General features: G+C 35.9%; 3 protein-coding genes across 10 annotated transcripts in view; 1 reads left to right on the forward strand and 2 right to left on the reverse strand.

Moving 5' to 3' along the window:
* The first annotated feature begins 101 nt into the window (after nt 1–101).
* Nucleotides 102–6,643, forward strand: LOC128018637 (epidermal growth factor receptor kinase substrate 8-like protein 3). 3 transcript variants are annotated; one of them, XR_008184931.1, is made up of 11 exons: nt 102–264; nt 1,829–1,961; nt 2,171–2,259; nt 2,495–2,618; nt 4,006–4,151; nt 4,240–4,411; nt 4,553–4,584; nt 4,777–4,845; nt 5,262–5,397; nt 5,625–5,709; nt 6,040–6,100. XR_008184931.1 is itself a non-coding variant. In XM_052604267.1 (10 exons), the coding sequence occupies exons 2-9, from the start codon at nt 1,851–1,853 to the stop codon at nt 6,131–6,133; spliced, it is 837 nt and encodes a 278-aa protein (XP_052460227.1). In that variant the 5' UTR covers nt 103–264; nt 1,829–1,850; the 3' UTR covers nt 6,134–6,172; nt 6,342–6,643. The 3 variants fall into 3 exon arrangements, 2 of the variants coding, with proteins under 2 accessions (XP_052460227.1, XP_052460226.1); XM_052604267.1 differs by lacking the exons at nt 5,262–5,397; nt 5,625–5,709 and adding an exon at nt 6,342–6,643 and having other exon boundaries at nt 103–264; nt 6,040–6,172; XM_052604266.1 differs by lacking the exons at nt 5,262–5,397; nt 5,625–5,709 and having other exon boundaries at nt 103–264; nt 6,040–6,643.
* Nucleotides 6,644–6,970: 327 nt separating this feature from the next.
* LOC128018639 (glutathione S-transferase Mu 3) lies at nt 6,971–12,060 on the reverse strand. Of its 2 annotated transcripts, none has more exons than XM_052604270.1 (8): nt 11,903–12,060; nt 8,238–8,313; nt 8,080–8,144; nt 7,931–8,012; nt 7,714–7,811; nt 7,497–7,592; nt 7,295–7,405; nt 6,971–7,194 (listed from the first exon to the last, which is right to left on the reverse strand). In XM_052604270.1, exons 1-8 carry the CDS (start codon nt 11,936–11,938, stop codon nt 7,099–7,101), a joined length of 660 nt encoding a protein of 219 aa, XP_052460230.1. In that variant the 5' UTR covers nt 11,939–12,060; the 3' UTR covers nt 6,971–7,098. The 2 variants fall into 2 exon arrangements, with proteins under 2 accessions (XP_052460230.1, XP_052460231.1); XM_052604271.1 differs by lacking the exon at nt 11,903–12,060 and adding an exon at nt 10,751–10,901.
* Nucleotides 12,061–12,745: 685 nt separating this feature from the next.
* LOC128018640 (AMP deaminase 2-like) overlaps nt 12,746–18,449 on the reverse strand; it is a 30,394-nt gene continuing 24,690 nt past the window's right edge. For all 5 annotated transcript variants that reach the window (XM_052604274.1, XM_052604272.1, XM_052604273.1 and 2 more), the window contains 8 exons: nt 18,134–18,265; nt 17,861–18,024; nt 17,111–17,237; nt 16,680–16,843; nt 16,468–16,588; nt 15,705–15,878; nt 15,484–15,594; nt 12,746–14,419 (listed from right to left, as the gene is read on the reverse strand). In XM_052604274.1, coding sequence (XP_052460234.1) covers nt 14,204–14,419; nt 15,484–15,594; nt 15,705–15,878; nt 16,468–16,588; nt 16,680–16,843; nt 17,111–17,237; nt 17,861–18,024; nt 18,134–18,265 — 1,209 coding nt within the window. In that variant the 3' untranslated portion in view covers nt 12,746–14,203. The remainder of the gene's footprint in view (nt 14,420–15,483; nt 15,595–15,704; nt 15,879–16,467; nt 16,589–16,679; nt 16,844–17,110; nt 17,238–17,860; nt 18,025–18,133; nt 18,266–18,449) is intronic.

Here is an 18,449-nt window from a genome sequence, read left to right on the forward strand (position 1 = left end):
ACTTGTAGACGTCACATGGCTGTCTATTAATGACAATACCTTTGTACTCGAGGGAGGGAATAGAAAAACCTACCTGCTATTACCTTCTGATTTACTATTATTCAGGAGTTAGACTTTTACCTCAACTTTTCAGAGCAGGAAGTCCAGAATATAAGTGCTCACCAGTGCATGGAGAACACAGACTTGAGGATATGTCCAAATTCTGGAGCAATCTGAACCTAGATTTCAAGATTTGCATTTGACTTCTTTAGGATTTTCTCCAAGGTAATGTACAATCATTTGTGTGTCAACATGGTTAGTTTCAATGATCCTTATTTTATATAACTGATACACAGGTCAAGGCACTGATACCTGGCGATTTACCCACAGATTGATAGGGCAGTGGCTGGTTTGAATAATGTAAGATACAAAATGTGGTTATATCTTAATTATTCTAATCTGTGTTGTCTTTTACAGGAGTGGTAATATTAGTGTTTTTCTTTTTCTTTTCTTTTTTGGTTTGTTCTATGGTGTACCACTTCTGCTAATGTTTTCTTCTTGCAAAGCCAAATTTGTTAAGTTGTTTTACAGAAAGTTCCAGCTTTGAGCTGTCAGCAGTTTTTGCTGGTTTATATGTTGCACACTTCACGACCGGACAGTTCTCGCCTTTTTTTGAGGACCTCGGAGACCAAAAAACAAATCAATTGTTGAACATAAATTTCTGCTTTGTTGTATTTTAATTAGTTCATAAAAGCCAGTGATTCTGCCATGCTACATACTTCATTTTAATGATCTGACATATTAAATATAGAATAACATTTTCATTTTAAATTTTACATTTAAATTTGAAAATAAATGTCTAGTTACAATATTGATAAATCAGGGAGTATTCACTAATTGACTGATTGAATTAATAATTATACTTTTCTTAAGGACATCAACTTTTGAATATAAAAAGCTCTTGTTTTGAGATTTGCCTTTAAGCAGCTTTATATGTTTTGAGGATGTAACATTGCAAGTTTCAGCTAGCTTCATGCACATACTTGATGACTGAACACTTTAACATCTTTTTGAAAAGTTCAGTGCTGTGAAACCACAACTGATGAACAAACACTTCTTCATAACTTATGTAGCTGCTTGCCTGACATGACAAATGTCCATCTGCTAATTTTTCCAAATGGTTTTATGACTGATAATGTTATAATTATAGGTGTTAAAAAGCACAGTCAAAATGTACAGGAGGAACCCTGTCCCAGTTTTCCAGTCGAGGTACAGATATTTTCTCGCCTCTGTCAGAAGTACCTTTTTACTCTTTATTCTGTGGGTGGAATTTGTCCCTGAAACACATGTAAGGGTGTTTCAGTATAGCACACCATCCTGTCTTCTATCTCTCTCATATAGGTTGTCATAACAGTTGTCAGGAAGGTTGTCGTTACAAAACGTTGTTAGGCAAGGTTAATAAAGATGATTAAGTATTTGATTTTTGTTTCCAGTTCCTCAGAAAACTTTTCCAATTAAATTGGACACCCAGAATTATTTAGAATCAAGATATTGTTAATTACAGAAATAGTCAAACTAGTATATCAGAAGTGGATGTCCACATTATTTTTGATATATTTTTAAGAACAGTTCAGTTTAGAATAAACTGACAATAAATTATATTCGAAATAAGAAATATAGTGATCCTATATCCACGCCAGGTCCACGCCAACCAGCTACAGCTGTGTGATATAGAGACCATGGTCAGGTGTACACTTTATGCTCAAATACTTTAATCTGAGCAAATAGTTTTGCCTTTTTAAATGGTTACTAACATTAAACTCTTCCTCTGTTTCCTGAATTGTTGGAGGTTTTGGAGTAGCATCCTGGTGATGAGAGCTGTTCTGGACAGTTGTGTGTTTGACTCCCTTCTCATGATCTCAGTTCAGGATCCTGGCCAGAGAGCTCCACAGGCCTTCCTGTTTCAGTGTGAGGAGATTGGGGTGAGGAACAACCCTCTGCAGTGTAGTCAAAAATGTTAGATTCGCCCAATGGTAGATAGTGGTGCATCTGCACAGTATCAATCTTTCATAATATATCTTGTGGTTTGATGTGGGAGTTTCCATTCTATACTCCCTCTGTCAGTGCCCTGATTGTTTTTTTTTTATGTTATTATTATTATAAAGATATCTGTGATGTTTTCAATGGCTAGGCTCAGGAGGTGGCAAATGATCTGGAAAAGGCAATACAGCAAGGAGGGGTTACCATTCCACTGCTTATAGAACCACAGATGGACATCAAGTCAGCTGCTAACTCACAAAGATGTTGTACTGAGAATCAGGCATCAACTTTTTATCCTTTAAATGGGCTAAAATGTAATGATTTAAATGTTCATTCTTGATTATTTGGAATCATAAATTCAATATAATAATATTGAAATAATCTGTAATAAGTGACTGTATAATTTTTTTCTATTTTCTACAACCTCAATTTTTATCTGTGCTGTACTGACAGTGATATATTTTCTATTTCTTAGGAGCCATTTGGAAAGGATGATTGGTTGGGGTTATCCAGGGAGCATGAACAGACCAGCTGCATGCAGTCAAACCCTACTCCCCCAGAATTCCCACTTTCTCTGTACAGCAACTATGAAGACTATGGTGACCACTTGAAAAGTTCATTTCACTCAGAAAAATACACTTTTAAATAACCTAAAAATGCCTGGTACACCCTCTTTTCAGTCATTTTAGATTGAAAAATGTAACATTTTCCCTGTAGGACCTGAATGGGGGATTACAAATCAGCCACAGTGAAGTAGTGTTTCATAATGTCTAAATATATATCCAAATGCAAAACCTTATCAAAGTATGTCTGAATACCATGGTATTACATTATTTCAATAAAACAGGAGGAAGTATATATATTTATTTATTTATTTATACAGTACAGACCAAAAGTTTGGACACACCTTCTCATTCAAAGAGTTTTCTTTATTTTCATGACTATGAAAATTGTAGATTCACACTGAAGGCATCAAAACTATGAATTAACACATGTGGAAATATATATGGAATTATATACATAACAAAAAAGTGTCAAAGTAGCCACCTTTTGCTTTGGTTACTGCTTTGCACACTCTTGGCATTCTCTTGATGAGCTTCAAGAGGTAGGCACCTGAAATGGTCTTCCAACAGTCTTGAAGAAGTTCCCAGAGATGCTAAGCACTTGTTGGCCCTTTTGCCTTCTGTGTGCGGTCCAGCTCACCCCTAAACCATCTCGATTAGGTTCAGGTCCGGTGACTGTGGAGGCCAGCTCATCTGGCGCAGCACCACATCACTCTCCTTCTTGGTCAAATAGCCCTTGATGCCTTCAATATATATATATATATATATATATATATATATATATATATATATATATATATATGTATCACAGTCACATTTCATACATTTTGTTTTTTCATCATGCAATGAAAATGGATGTGCATACTTTCAGACTGCATGTTGAAAGCTGTTATATTCCTGAAACTTCAGATGAGTCAGTAGGACCTGGCTTGTTACCTATTTACAAAAGCATAGCAATGAATAAGAAAGAATAAGAAAGTTGTATAAGCATGTACAATTTTGTATTAGGTTCCTTAAATCATCATAGTCTATGGTTCCTTGAAGCACCTTTAACATCCATGGAATCTTTCTAGGTTCTAACATCCAAGGTTCTTTATAGTGGACAAAGGTTCTTATGATGTTTACAGAGTTCTTTACCCTAAGAAAATTGGTTATTTTATGAACTGTTCACTGAAAGGTTGTTTGGGGAACCCAAGATAGATATTTTATGGTATTGCAAAAAAAGAAGGTCCCAAAAGTTCCCTCTATTTGTACTTTTATTTTCAAGAGTATATATTCTGTCCAGAGTAAAGGCTTTACTTTTGATGATTTAGTCACTTGTGCACTACTGACATTTTACATCATATGACAGAGTTAAAGGTCAGGAGATGCACCATATCACCCCTCATCACACTCAGTTCCTGAATGTTTCTTCATGTTTCAGATGGTGAGTCAGTATCCTCCCAACATCCCTCCCACAGTGCTGAATCCACTGCTCACAGAAAAAGCTCTACATCTCCTGGGAAAATTTATCAAACCAAATGAGGACGTACTGTGGGGCAGTTTGGATGACGCGTGGAGCATTCCAAGGTCTTCTATTATACAAAATATGTTCTTTACAGATTAGCAAACAAAGGAGAAAAGTTCATGATTTTTCTGTATTTGTTTTCCCAATCAGATCCAAATGGCCAAACGGGGATCAGAGCCCTCCTTATTACCCCGAATTTTATGACGGCTGGCAGCCACTCCAGCCCGGCCCATCCCAGTCCCCTCCCGCCAGCAGGCAGCTGTCATGGAGCAATAGCGAGCGTTTCCCACTCGGGAATGTCATGCAGAGGTCATCAGAGCAGGTAAAATCTCTCAGAGGGCAAACTTCATCTGATATTAGCATGAGGATGTCATAAAGTATGTTAGGTGTTTGACCTGTACATCTTAACCTAAGGTATAATACAATGAAATGTGTACAAATTACTGTTTAACCTCACTTTCAGGAAAACGGAGCCTGGAAAACACGATCCATGCGGTGAGACATATCATGTGAACTCCCTTCTAAATACCCCAATATTATGTTATTGCAATGTTAAAGCAATAAAAAAACATTGCTTATTTAACTTATTAAGGACATAGCTTTTAATGGACACTAAAGTTCACTAAAGAATTTAAGAGGTAAATTTCAAATCAAGTCTAGTTACACTTTTGTCTTATTTTATGGCAGGTCAGCTGAGCTGCCGCTCTACATGAGGGTGCTCTATTACTTCATGGCATGCTGGGTGACATGGTGCAGGTAATAATCTGACCTTTAACCTCTTGATATGTAAACACACTTTAGGGGTGAACAATTGACTAACTCAATACATCAAGTAATAAGTGACTAGATCAATATACGTTTTTTGGTAACACTTTAAAGTTAAGGTCCCATTAGTTAATATAAGTTAAAACATTAACCAGCTTTGACTAACAATGAGCAATACACATGTTAAAGCATTTATTAAACTTTTTATAGTTAATTAAAATACAACTGTTTATTGTTAGTTCATTTCCAACAATTCCAACTTGATTTTAATCATTTTATTAAATGTTGAAATTAATATGAAGTAATGAAGAAAAAGCATTTATTAATCTTAATTCATTTTAAACTAAAGTAGTAACTAATGATAACAAGGGTTTTCTTTTTTTCCTGCATGCACAAAATGCATACAGTGCTTATACACTGCTATGCTTATGTAAATAGGTAACCGACAAGTTCGGGCAATGGTTGAAAGTGAAGAACAGTCGTAATGAGGAGGGTTATGTGCCTCAGAATGTTCTAGAGCCTGTCAATGGACAAAGGCCAACAGTAAGTCATGACATACTAAACAATGGTGTAATTCTGTTAACTTTTTTTTTTTAACATCAGCTATGTGAAAACACACAAAACCCGATGTCAATGTATGGCACCCTATTTTTCATCACTGTTTGGTCTTGACATGTATTACTGTGTATTTAACCAGCTAATTGATTTTGGTTGATAGATTGATACACAATTCATTTATGTAGTTGAAATTTGCACCTCTTTATTTTCAGCAAAATATGGTTCTCCATCTCTAGATATGAATTCTAGACCTGAGGAAGTTAAAGCCTGGTTAAAATACAAAGGCTTTTCTAAAATGTAAGAAACCAGTTCTATCACCATTAATATTGTCTTTAAAATAGTCAAACCTAACAAGTTGCCTTAGAAAATGTAATTTAATTTTGCAGACCTTTTTTTGTTTTTTTGACTGTGGGTTTATTGGTCTTGGCCATTAATTAGCTGGAAGATCACATAGAGTTAATTGATTCTTTAGACAACACCATATTTAGTTATGATATTTTTATACATAACAGAAATAGCTTGTTACTAATACAATAACATGCTCCAAAAAGTTATTTATTAACTTGTTGAGTTTATTAGCTTGCTGTTTTTTTTATTAACCATTTGATTCATCATGTACTTGTGTAGGACAATCCAGAATCTTGGGGTGTTCAATGGAGCAATGTTGCTCGGAATGAAACGGGATGATATGAGAGCAATATGTCCTGAGGAAGGAGGTTGAGTCTTCTTCCAACTGCAGAGCGTCAGATCCACCATTGCGGTAATGCAGCTCCATTTGTTTAAAGTAAACTCTCACATCTTTTACAAATTCAGTTATTTATAAAGCGCTTTTCATTGAGGTGAAGTGATTCACAGTATTCAGTGTTTCAAATGTTTTTAGTGTCTGAGGCAGAGCACACAAATGTCATCGTTGTCCATTTCCTTTGCAGCTTGCCACTGGCTTAATACAGTCAGTATGGTGACCGCTGATAATCTGAGGACATTGGTGCATTTTGATATAAAGAATCTGAATGTGTCTGGACCTGAATAAACAAGAACTATTCAGTAAAAACCTCAACATTTCCATTCATTAAGAGACATACAGTATCATAGTTATATCACCTTTCACAGATGCAAATGATGTATACGTTTAAAGCATTCATTATATTTATTTGATACATTGTTCCATTAAATTGATTTCCACTGATGTCACTGGGGTGGGCACTTTTTAAATTGAATGTTATTTAGCTGTTACATGTGCTGAATGAAAATGAATCATGTCAGTATCACTTTCCTAATTGTGCATTGTACATTAAAAAATGGTCAATAACCAACCCATTTTGGTTGACTTATTGTCTTTTTTTTGCCTGAATGAACAGTTTATTGGCCTTAAAATAAACTTTTGATTTTGGGGTTAAATATATATTTTGTTACATTTAAGTTCCAGTTTAATTTCAACAATCCAGTTATGGGTTTGTGTTTAACCTCACAGCAGTAATAAAGTTAATTAAATCTGGATGCGTTTATTTATTAGAATAAAATCTGATCAATAAGGCCTTTTAAATAAAATAAAAAAACCTGAACAAAACAGTGCTCTACTTTATTGAGTCAAAATAAGGTCACAAATACTTTTCTCCAATCCTTTGTTTATTGGGAAGGTTAAAAAAGTAGTACCAAAAAAACATAATCCAGACACTCTTGTCATTTTCACTCCTTCTTGTTTCCCCATTTGGCCATCTTGTTGTTCACGGGTGTTTTTATGAACTTCTTTGACTTCATGTATTCTGCAATCTTCTCAAGACTCTGACAGGGAACACAATAAGTTACAGAGTCAAAATTGTAACATTAGAATTTATGTGAGAATATTAAATAATATTCTGTTTGACAAAAACGGAATCCAAACCTCGAAGCGATCCAGGAAACATCTAAGGTTTCTGTAGTCATCCAGGCACTCCGGGTCAAACATACGATGCTGATCCAACAACTCATACATGACGAAGTCCACAAATGTGATCTACAGGACAAGACAGTGGGATGTTTAAGTCAAACTATTAATTTTATTAGACATACTGTTATATATATTGCCAAACACTGTGCCTATTTACCTTGTCCCCAGCAAACCACTTCCTGTCACCAAGGAAGTCAGAGAACTGCTTTAGAGTTCCTGGCAGTTTCTCAGAGTAGCATGATTTGTTTTTGTCCTTTAATCAAATAAAAATGGATTACAAATCATTCATGTTATAAATGAACAAGTAAATGATTATTGTTAGTTGCAGATCTCTTCAATGTTTTATAAATATTTATATATAATCAATCACTCACAAAGTCTCCATAGCAGAGCTGGACAAAGCCATTGCGGAAATCCATTGCCTGGTTTTCCAAGATGTCAACTCTCGTCTGCGCTTCTTCAGTTTCCCCACCTAGAAACACATTATTAAGAGTCTAACACTACTTGGATGACTATATGATGCTTGACATATTAAAATAAAGAAAGAATGCTTTTTTTTCACGAAGGAAAATAAATGAATCAAGTACTCACAGAGGTTGTTTTTGCGGGCGATGTATCTCATTATGGCATTGCTTTGGACTACTTTCGTGTCTCCATCCTCTAAGTAAGGCAACTGGTGAAGGGTACTGGTGGTTAGTTATTGCATGTTAGACTGAACAATACTATTGAGGGTAACTTACATTAGGAAAGTCCATCCCAAGTTTGTCTTTCTCATTAAACCAACAGCTTTTGTCATAGTTGGGAGCTGCAAGTCAAGAATATAAAATCAGCTCAATGTGTTTTATATGGACATATCTGAATATGTCTGCTACTGTATGTTATAACCATCATCACTTACCCTCACCACAAGAATAGAACTTCTCCTCATACTTCGTACCAGTGTACTCCAACAGCAGACGGATTGGTTGAGCAAGCTGTAATCAGATGAAAATCATGAAATATAGCTTCAGCTATGCATTTTCTCACTCTTTAAATAATTAACAGTGTCAAGATATCACACTGTATATAATTAATATCCTAATTCACATATTTAAAAGATGGGCAACACTAAAAAGCTAGAATATCAAAAGAGAAAAAAATACATGCAAGGCTCGATTTTTACACATCTCATCATCTCTATCTTGCAGCAGACTGACAGTTGGAGGACGGTTATTCGTTTTTGTGAATTTTTGTATTTTTTATTATTACGAGTAAGTGCATGGAAAATACTAGGGATGCACGATATTGGATTTTGGCCGATATTCGATATGCCGATATTTTCAAAATAATTTTGGCCGATGCCGATACCGATATCGATATATATACAAATATATACTGATATATTTAAACTTTAATTTTACTGAAGAGAAATCCATGTATCTCTTCTGTACTGATTCTACCATAAATTTATTATTTTACAAATGTAGACAGACATTCACATCTGAAAAACAGGTCAATTATTTCACTTGGAGAATATCGGTTTGGCTCATCGGCAGAAATATTCATATCGGCCGATACCGATAATGGTCATTTTAAGCTTTTATCGGCCGATACCGATATTGTGCCGATATTATCGTGCATCCCTAGAAAATACATTATAATAAACTGCAATATTCTATGAAAACCAAAAATGTTCAATTAAAGTTTTGATGGTGTCTTTATATCTTCAGAAACAGTAGATAAAGGGGACTTCAAAATACCAGATGATAAGCTTATTTATCATACCCCCCCCCCCCCCCTCACCAAAAAAAAAATGGAATGTGGAACATTCCATTCACTTTCATGTCACCGCTCACTGCCTACTTGTTCTATCATGTTCTATTCAGAATGTTGGGTTTTTCATTAATATAATGTTGATTCTGGGTAAATTCTTTATCCACAAAATTTGTGTCATTAATATAATGGTATTGAATATGATGTAGGCTAAAGTGTATAAAGACAAAATCATATTTCTCTGTATTAAAAATTTACTTTTTTGTAGCTTTTTCCTATCATTAAATTGTATGCAGCAAAACCTTTTGCCAAAGGCTTTAAAAACAAAGAAAAAAAGAAAAGAAAAAAGCCCTCGTTTAAAGAATGCCTCAGGCGTTTAGTCATAATTCGCAGTTGCATGTTGGGGTGTAACCTGACTCGAGGCAGCTTCCAGGTAAACCTATCAGTGGGCATGGCGAAACAAGACAAAGTATGTTAAATCTGATCCATAACTCCTGTAAAAACCACTGACAAGCTCTGAACCCTATATTTAAAGTACTAAGGCATCATTATTTGATCGGTACACTGAACTACTCTCAGGAGAGCGAAGGTTGCCATCCTTATCACCCTGGGAGCGTTTAAAAAACGCAGATATGTTTTGTTATATATAAAATAAAAGGAAATAAAATAGAATTCACTTGAAATTCCAGGGGTGGGAGTTGGGCTTAATATAATGGTATAGGGGAAGCACTTCGACTTATCTTTCACTAAAGATTTATGCACGGTTTACACATTAACAGGGTTGGAGAGTAAAGGAACATGCAACATAATTACAAAATAAATGTAATAATCAGTTACGGTTACTGAGGAAATATTTGTATGCCTAATTAAATAACAGTTACTTATGAAAAAGTTACAAAGGGAGTTACATCGGAGTAGCCTATTTTCACACACACCTAGCTATACAGATTTAATTGTTTTCTTTCCCAAATTGCATTAACTGCTCTAAAATACGAGACTCTGACGTTTCAGGAGTTTAGGACCTTTTCCTATAAATATTTTATTTCCTATTCGGGTTTATGTATAGGCCTATAATTTTTTTTTTTTAAGTTTAGATGTTAGAGATGCCTGCGTTTGCTGTCATATCAATGTCAAGATTTGATCTCAAACAGTATCATGGCGGTTTCTTGTTATGGTTTTAAATCTGTTTTTAAACCGCACACCGATCTCAAAGTAAAAACAGAAGTCTGATTTGGTGGTTGTGCTTAAAATCATTATAATCTTAATTCAAATGATGAAGGATTCTGAAAGTCTGACAGTAATCTTATAATAGCCTACTACTGTAAGATTATCCGCCTGCTTTAAATGTTTGAAAATGATTAACAGTTGGAAACATTCGTTAGAAATGCAGAAAAGTCATAAAAAGTAATCTGTTACATAACTGAAGATTTTGAAACAGTTACAATACTTATTACATTTTAAATAGGGTAAATCTATAACCCATTACATTACCAAAGTAATCCTCACTGCCTATTAAGTATAAATTGGTCTATTTTTAGACATGACAAACCACATTGATCTATTTTAACATTGTGTGATAACTGCAAGGTTACACAGTGAACATTTTGCAATATCAAACAAAAAGGTTTTTATTGTCTAACACCACAAAATATTTCTTACCCCGCGTATATCCCAGTATGCCAATTTCACTGCCATTGTAACTTGAAACGAGCACCTCTGTGCAGGAGCAGTAAAATTGAAGTGGTGCACGCGCCAGAGGAGACTTGAGCAAAAGTGGGCGTTTATCACCTTGTGTGTTTTCAAACTGCTGGGTGTTTCTAAATCATGCAATTTTAATGATCCCCCTTACCCAACCCCACCCCTAAACCTAACGTTACTATGACGTCAACCAATCAGGTATCATGGTGTAAAAACACCCTGATCTGGTAACTCCCATTACTTTTCTGCAGAGACCTACTGGTGCGCCAGAGTGATGTGTGGAAGGTAGGCGGGGCAAAACACTTTGAGGCGTGTCCAGACTGCACGCAAATTCCGACATCATCACCCTGTTCAAAACTCGCATGAATTTCTTTCTTCTGCAGCACGACATTTTTGCGCGGCGTTGCATAAATACGGTACTAAACAGTATACGTATTTTCCATCAATGACATATCCATTCTAAATACGAACACGTTTTATCTCTAAGGCCCGTTCACACCTAGAATAATAGCTATAAAGAACTATACATGCTATCTTCTGTTTAATCTAAGCGGACGCTCGTCTCCTGCATAGCACATATTAATTTACAGCAAGTGTTTTTGCATATTTCATACCCAAAGCGGCTGTAGATTAACATAACATATCTTTATAACTTAGTAAAATAGCGTCTGTGGGCTTTGCTAACATAGAGGCGATAAACGATAAAAATTATTTTTAACTCCTATCAACGATTAACGTTATTTTTAAGAATCGTCTATAAAAAACCCACAGAAAAATATGCAGTTTGCATGTTTCAGCTCAGTGTCACATCAGACGACCGTTATCGTTATATCTCAAGAAAAGTTATCAAACTTTGCTGACTAACGTTAACGTTAGTTATTTTCTTTCGACTTCTCTTCAACTAAAGATGAGACATTAAACAAGCCGAACTTATGAAGATTTGACTATTTTTAGACACGGCAACCACACTGACTGCGATTCTATTCTTCTGCGATGACTGCACGACGAAGTTTTATGAAACAAACATTTCGCAGAAATCGAATATGAAAAAAGAAGTTCGAATTATGCAAAATAGTATGAAATGGGTGTGCAAAAATTACGAGTATTTCTTACCCCGCGTATATCCCAGTATGCCAATTTCATTGCCATCTTGCAAGTTGCAACAAAAGTATACAGCTCTTCAAAATGAAACGCAGGAGCGGCCGGGTGGAGGAGGGGGCGTGTGCGTGTGCGCGTGCAATCAAGTTAAAGAGATAGTACACCCACAAAATGGATGTTCTGTCATGTTATGAATCTTATGCCCATGCTATGTGAAATATTTATTTTGGAGTTTTCAAGCACTATGTGCATTCTAAATACATACGCATGTTTTAGAATATTACAATGGAGAAAAAATATATGGAACCACAAGGTCAAATTGTTCTTGTTACTATATAAATCTAAGCTAAATTAAATCTAGTTTAGAACTCTATATTCCATGCAGCAGTCGATTTTCATTAACATTAAACTATTTCACTTTTTTTTTTTTTCTCAGAGGTTACAACAAAAGTCTTCCAGTTATCTCGGAAACATTTGATCATGCTTGATCCTTGCTCCAGATTTTCAGAAACACCCCCAAAAAATACAATTATCTTATTTAAAATAAATCTGGACCAAACATCAAAGTGTTTAATGTGATGCAACTACATGCAAGTTATTGTAAAACAAATGCTTAAATACTCATAGGTTTGGGCAGAATTTACAGCCCCAAACACTAGAGGGACAAGGGGTACAGGAAAGAAAAATGGTCAAAAGCACAGAAAACATACTGGTTTGAAGTTTCATTAATTACTTTCTTATTCCTCTAGTTTCTCCCTGCATCAGTAAAATAATCTGAAATCTTGCACATTCAAAAGAAATAGCTTACTTCCGCTTTGAAAAATACAGTGAATATTATATCAGCAATATTAAATTATCCACAGACACAATTATATTTTAATTATGAGATACACAATACACCCCAAAATTTTTTTTCAATAAATAGCATTAATCATCAATAAATTACAGACACACATAAAAATAGCCAAATGGCTCAAAGTAGGCAACCACTATAAAATATTGGGTGGTCCTTTCAAATGCAAAATAATAACACAAAATAAGGATGAAAAAGAGGAATCTGGCAACGTCCCACTTCACCAACAAAGCAACCATGAACATTTTAAAGTATAAAATGAAAAACAACACACACTTACATGACAAAAGCAGGTGGACTGCAGTATCAAGTGTGGTTTTTCTCTGAGAAAATACAGATTTTTGAATAAGTTAAGCAGGTTTTACAGTTAAAAGATGTATGATGCACTGTATCGTTGCAGAAACACCCTCTGAATTACAAAGTAGTGAGAACCGGGAAAATGTATCACTTCTGTTAACACTCTTTGTCAGTTTAAAGATTTGAAACTTTGCCTCAAAAGTCTTCCACATATTAGCATTCATTATCAATGTCATTTAAAAGTCTTAATTTAATAATACAATATTCATCTTGTGAAGGAGGGATCACCGTTTTAAAAAAATATATTGTAGTAATTTCACAGACCCGATATGAGAGGGTTAAGTGCATTGTGCTTCTATTAACAAGAAAATATTCTATTGACAGGGTAAGTCATTATTTTGTTGCCTCGTTTTCATTGCTATAAAAAGCCAGTCTACTCTGTTGCATCTGCGCTAAACTCATTTAAAACATCAGAAGCAAGAATTTGCCTATTCAAACCACTATAAAATAAATAACAAAGCAATAATAAACTTATTTAAAAAAGAACCTGTTAAAATCAAGAAAATAAAGGAGATCAAAAAATCAATTAAAAAATGACAGGATGATGATGGCTCATGGCAAGGATGTACGTGAGTACTTGAGCTCACACATAGTAGCCAAATAACAAATGTTTATGGCTGTTAGCATTCAGAACAAGTGTACAAGCGACACCAAATGTTTATTACCTATGATGGTGTGAACCATTTCACTGATCTTCATGCTGGACTGCAGGTTAAGGACAGTGTATGGTCCAAAGTAACAGAGGGGGAGATTTCTGGGGTTTCCTAATGCTTGACTCTGGCTTTCTGGAGCCTTCTGATAGTTCACTGATACTGTAAGTGTGTTTCCAGTTGGTATTCTGCCAAATGTTTATGCGCTTTTGTCAAAGACAACATTGGCATTTTTCTTTTGTGCAAATTCTCTGTTTCCCAGCAATGAAGATTTAAACCTGCACTTCACAATCAAAAAACTACAGTACATTTCTAGCAAATACCTAAGACTAATAAAAAAAGAAGAAGGGGTATTTAGTTGAACATCAGTGGAATCAAACACACTATGACTGTGCCACATTTCCCTGAATCACTTTTCACTCACATTCTGCATTGGATAAATAAATAATGACACCGCTAACATCGGGCCAGTCCTGCACCCATGCACAGGGCGCCCTGCTCTTCAGTCGTCTCCAGATCCTCTGACTGCACGGCCTGGGTGATCAGATTCAGCTCCTCGCACAGTGTCTCAAAGCGGTACGCCACTCGGATGTCTGGAACATTAGTGCGTCTGATGTCGTTGCCCTCTTGCCCCTCTTTCAGATAATGTGGCCCCAGCCAGTTGCTTTTCACCTGGACACAAGACATGTGTATGCATAAGTCACATGTTTTTCTCTCTGATTCCTTGTATTTTAATTGTCTAAACCAGTGGTTTGGCTTCAGGATGCACACTGGACATCAAGTGTGACCAAACAAAGCATTAAAACTATTGAATGGCAGCCAATGATTTACCACACAAATCATACGAGGATGCCACAAATATCCTCAAATGCAAAATAAGCCATATATAATATAAAGTTATATTTTTCCTTTATATACTGCAGTTTTGGTCCGGGTTTTAGAGAATGAAGTCATTTTATGCAATTTGCTTATGTTGGCTTTTAGCTACTGTAATTTATAGAGATAGAGAAGCTTGTGCCAGTACAGTGCTGTGTTTGGACACACAACTAAATTGGTTGCCAAAACAGAAGATATGAAAATTATTTTATCCTCCCTTTTAAAAGTCTTAAAGTTACATTTCAGGGAGGAATAAAGTATTGTTTTTCTGTGCTGTCCATAATTAAATTTTTGTTCATGACTCACCAGAACCACCATTCAAATATTTGACAAAATTTTTATGTCTTTAAAAGATGTCTCTCATGCTCACTAAGGTTGCATTTATTTTAGAAATCATTCTAATATGCTGATTTGTTGATCAAACAAAAAGCTGTGCTGCATAATATTTGTGGAAACTGATACATTGTTTTATAGGATTCCTTAAAGAATATAAAGTTAATAAAGAAAATAATTTAAATTGAAATATTATGTAATATTTTATATGTCACTAAAACATCAATGCATCCTTGTCATTAATGCTAAATAAAAGTATTCATTAAAAAAATAAAAAAATCATAATAATAAAAAAAGCTGTTCTTACTGACCCCAACATTTTGAACATTAGTGTATGTAAAAAAAATAACATTTTAGAATATGGTTCATTTTTAGGTCATGGTACCTAATGCTTTATCTAACCATAACAAATTCAACCTTTATTTGTCAAGTGTTACTAAAAATGTGGCAAGTAAAATATGCACACCAAACAACACAAAACGGACTTCTGCCACTGCTGACAGAGGTGTACGTGTAGATGTGAGCACCTGGTGAGAAAATCCACTCATGAGCACACTGTTTCGGCACAGCTCACACATGTCACATGAGCTCAGCTTCCACACTTGAGCAGCGATGCTGTACTCCTCTATCAGCGGCTCCTGAACAACCACAAACACTAGGTCAACACATCGAGACCTCACTAGAGGAATAACAGATATAGTGTATTTAAAAACATTTTAATATCTGATGGTATAGTTTGGCATGTAACCTTTGTGAAGTGGAACTGCAGTGGGTCATCAGTGGACAAAGACACCATGAGACCCCGGGACAGGTACTCGGGCAGAGGATTTCGATGGTAACTGAGGAAGAGGCTGTTGTTGCTTAGTGGGGACATGGCTATCCCGATCTGAGCCAGGTAATACAGATACTGTAGTACAGGAGCCTGAAAAACACACACAAACATCTCGCTCTAAAACCCTGGGTGGACTGATAAGCTCTTGACTGTTTGCAATGGGTCTTAAGATAAGAATATTAGCTCTGAAATATCCAGTGTGAAACAAACGTGTTGTTTTTCTGTCAAAAGTCTTCTCAATAGGTCAAATCTGAAGAGAGGATATCAGTGTCGGAATGGATGATGAATACTAACACCTTTCAAAAATAGTTTACCACGTTAAGGTGGGATATTAAGAGATATGGCCTTGGGCTGATACAAAACAATCATGAAAAAAAAAAAAGGTTTCATGAGTTCACACTTACATCTTAGAAATAGAGTAAAGGTCATGTGTATTGGGCGTGCTGGACTAGTTGGAAGTGAGGAGATGGGGTGGTGGTGGGATGCTAGAATACTGTCAAGGAACAGAGGCAAGTCTGCTGTGTATATATAACTATCATCTTGTTAATTGGGTTGATTACTAAGCTCCTCCCGCACTTTGTTAATAAAACAATTTAAAATACGAACATTCTTTGTATCTGAGCAGAACAGATTTCCAGTGACAACCATGATTCAGCAGAAGTATCTAGAGTTTCTTTACTTTTCTCAGAAGCAGGCCATGGGAAATATTTTCTGACAGCAGAAATCCAGACACGAGGTGGTGAATAGGCCCTGCCTCTCCACAGTGTGGACGTAACACAAAGGAATTCAAGTTTCTCTGTCTGTTGAGAAGAAAACAAGAGAAATAGATTTTTACCTTAATTAATATAATGTATTGTGGTAAGCAAATATGCACTTAGGTACATCAAATACCTGCGCAGGTGGTTGAGTACAGTCATATTTGCATACATGTAGTACAGATAATATGAGTATGGAGGATTGTCCTCCTCTGTCCAGTTGACAGGTTTTGGACTGTCCAGGTTAAAGATGTGATGCTCAGGTTTGGACTCATCATCCACGCTATCAAACCCCACAACCTGAAGGGCACATCAACATTCAGTCTCACAATACAATGAAACTGTGATCATACTTGTTGATAATCTGATTTTATTTACAGGGTAAATAGTGATAGTTTTATTTTGTGGAGTAAAATGGGACCTTTGACTTGGGACCACTGAAGTTAAACTTTAAAGACAGAGACTTTCTTACAAGCAACTTAAGAGGCAACGTACAGCCTTTTTTATAGGAAACAAAAATGATCATTGTACACTCAAGCTTTACTACATTACTAAAAGTTCACTCACATGTTGCAGAAAGAGATGCAGCTGTGGATGGCTGCTGGGATTGACAGTGACCTCAACCAGAGGCATAAAAATGTTCTCAAGCATCTCCTGGAAGTTAGACAGCTGCTTTTTGGTGTGGTACACATCGCTGTAGAGGAAGGAAACAACCTGTCACCTGTTAACTTAGTGATGGTTTTAAAATTTAGATTTTATGTGCATTTTGTGTCCACAAAACATTTTGGAAATAAGTCCAGTGAGCTATGTGCTTTTCAATATAATAATATACCAGTTCAAATTTTGTGGTCTGTAAGATATATATATCTTGGTGAACACATTAAGGGGAGAGTATGACTCCTAACCCTAGGGTTGTGGGTTCGAGTCCCGGGGCCGGCAATATGATGACTTAGATGCCCTTGAGCAAGGCACTGAACCCCCAACTGCTTCCCGGGCACTGCAGCATAAATGGCTGCCCACTGGTGTGTGTGTGTGTGTGTGTGTGTGTGTATGTGTGTGCACACACTTTGGATGGGTTAAATGCAGAGCACAAATTCTGAGTATGGGTCACCATACTTGGCTGAATGTCACGTCACTCACTTTTTATTTTATTTTTTAAGACACTTCTTTCACAAAAATTGAAAAAAATCTTACTCACCCCAGAACTTTTAAACAAGAGTGTAAATATTTGTATTTTTTATTTTATCAGAGATTTAGGCCTACTGTAGGCATCAGATAATAGTGCCACTTTATATTGAGATAATGTTGAGTACTCACAATAACCGGGGCACCTGCACCAGCCAGCGCACGTTATCTGAATAAACTTTGTGTTTGACGGCCCACTGAGCCAGTTTATCCCATTCATCTCGTGAGCGGCCGTAGATGGAGAGCCGCAGCTCCACATTCTGATATTTGCTCTCCTCCAGGTCTGCCATCACCTCCTGAAATGCACCAACATAAAACTATCAGCAGGGGGCACACTTTACCATGTGAAACTGAATTCATCCTCATGTCTTATTAACCTCAAAGATTATAAAGAACAGCTGATACCTTGATTATGTGACCGAAGTATTTCCCCTCAATATGGTTGTCAGTCTTGATAAAGATTTCTCGGAGGATGGACTCTCCAATTGGGTTATATTTGGAATTGAATTTATCAAAGCGGTGGAACGTGTTACGGTCCTAAAGGAAAGAGCAATATTTAAAAAAAACACACCCTCCATCATCTTGGTTTCAAAAACTGCTACTTCAGTACTGACCAATTATTTTCCCATACAAGTTAGAGAAGAATCTCTTTAGTAAAGATTTTGATTCACATGGTTTATGGACCTATTAAACTTTGTGCAACTTTGTACAGCATTCATTT

This window comes from Carassius gibelio, chromosome A8 (genome assembly GCF_023724105.1).
Source record: "Carassius gibelio isolate Cgi1373 ecotype wild population from Czech Republic chromosome A8, carGib1.2-hapl.c, whole genome shotgun sequence".
Classification (NCBI taxonomy): Eukaryota; Metazoa; Chordata; class Actinopteri; order Cypriniformes; family Cyprinidae; genus Carassius; species Carassius gibelio.

What these genes read in the sequence shown, in the direction of transcription:
- LOC128018637 (XM_052604266.1), top strand. Translation starts at nt 1,851, where the DNA reads ATGAGAGCTGTTCTGGACAGTTGTGTGTTTGACTCCCTTCTCATGATC. An exon ending in CAGCAACTATGAAGACTATG is followed by an intron (nt 2,619 to 4,005) that starts GTGACCACTTGA and finishes TTCATGTTTCAG; the next exon opens with ATGGTGAGTCAGTATCCTCC. An exon ending in TGCAGAGGTCATCAGAGCAG is followed by an intron (nt 4,412 to 4,552) that starts GTAAAATCTCTC and finishes CCTCACTTTCAG; the next exon opens with GAAAACGGAGCCTGGAAAAC.
- LOC128018639 (XM_052604270.1), bottom strand. Translation starts at nt 11,938, where the DNA reads ATGGCAATGAAATTGGCATACTGGGATATACGCGGG. An exon ending in CGCCCGCAAAAACAACCTCT is followed by an intron (nt 7,812 to 7,930) that starts GTGAGTACTTGA and finishes ATGTGTTTCTAG; the next exon opens with GTGGGGAAACTGAAGAAGCG. An exon ending in GTTTCCTGGATCGCTTCGAG is followed by an intron (nt 7,195 to 7,294) that starts GTTTGGATTCCG and finishes GTTCCCTGTCAG; the next exon opens with AGTCTTGAGAAGATTGCAGA.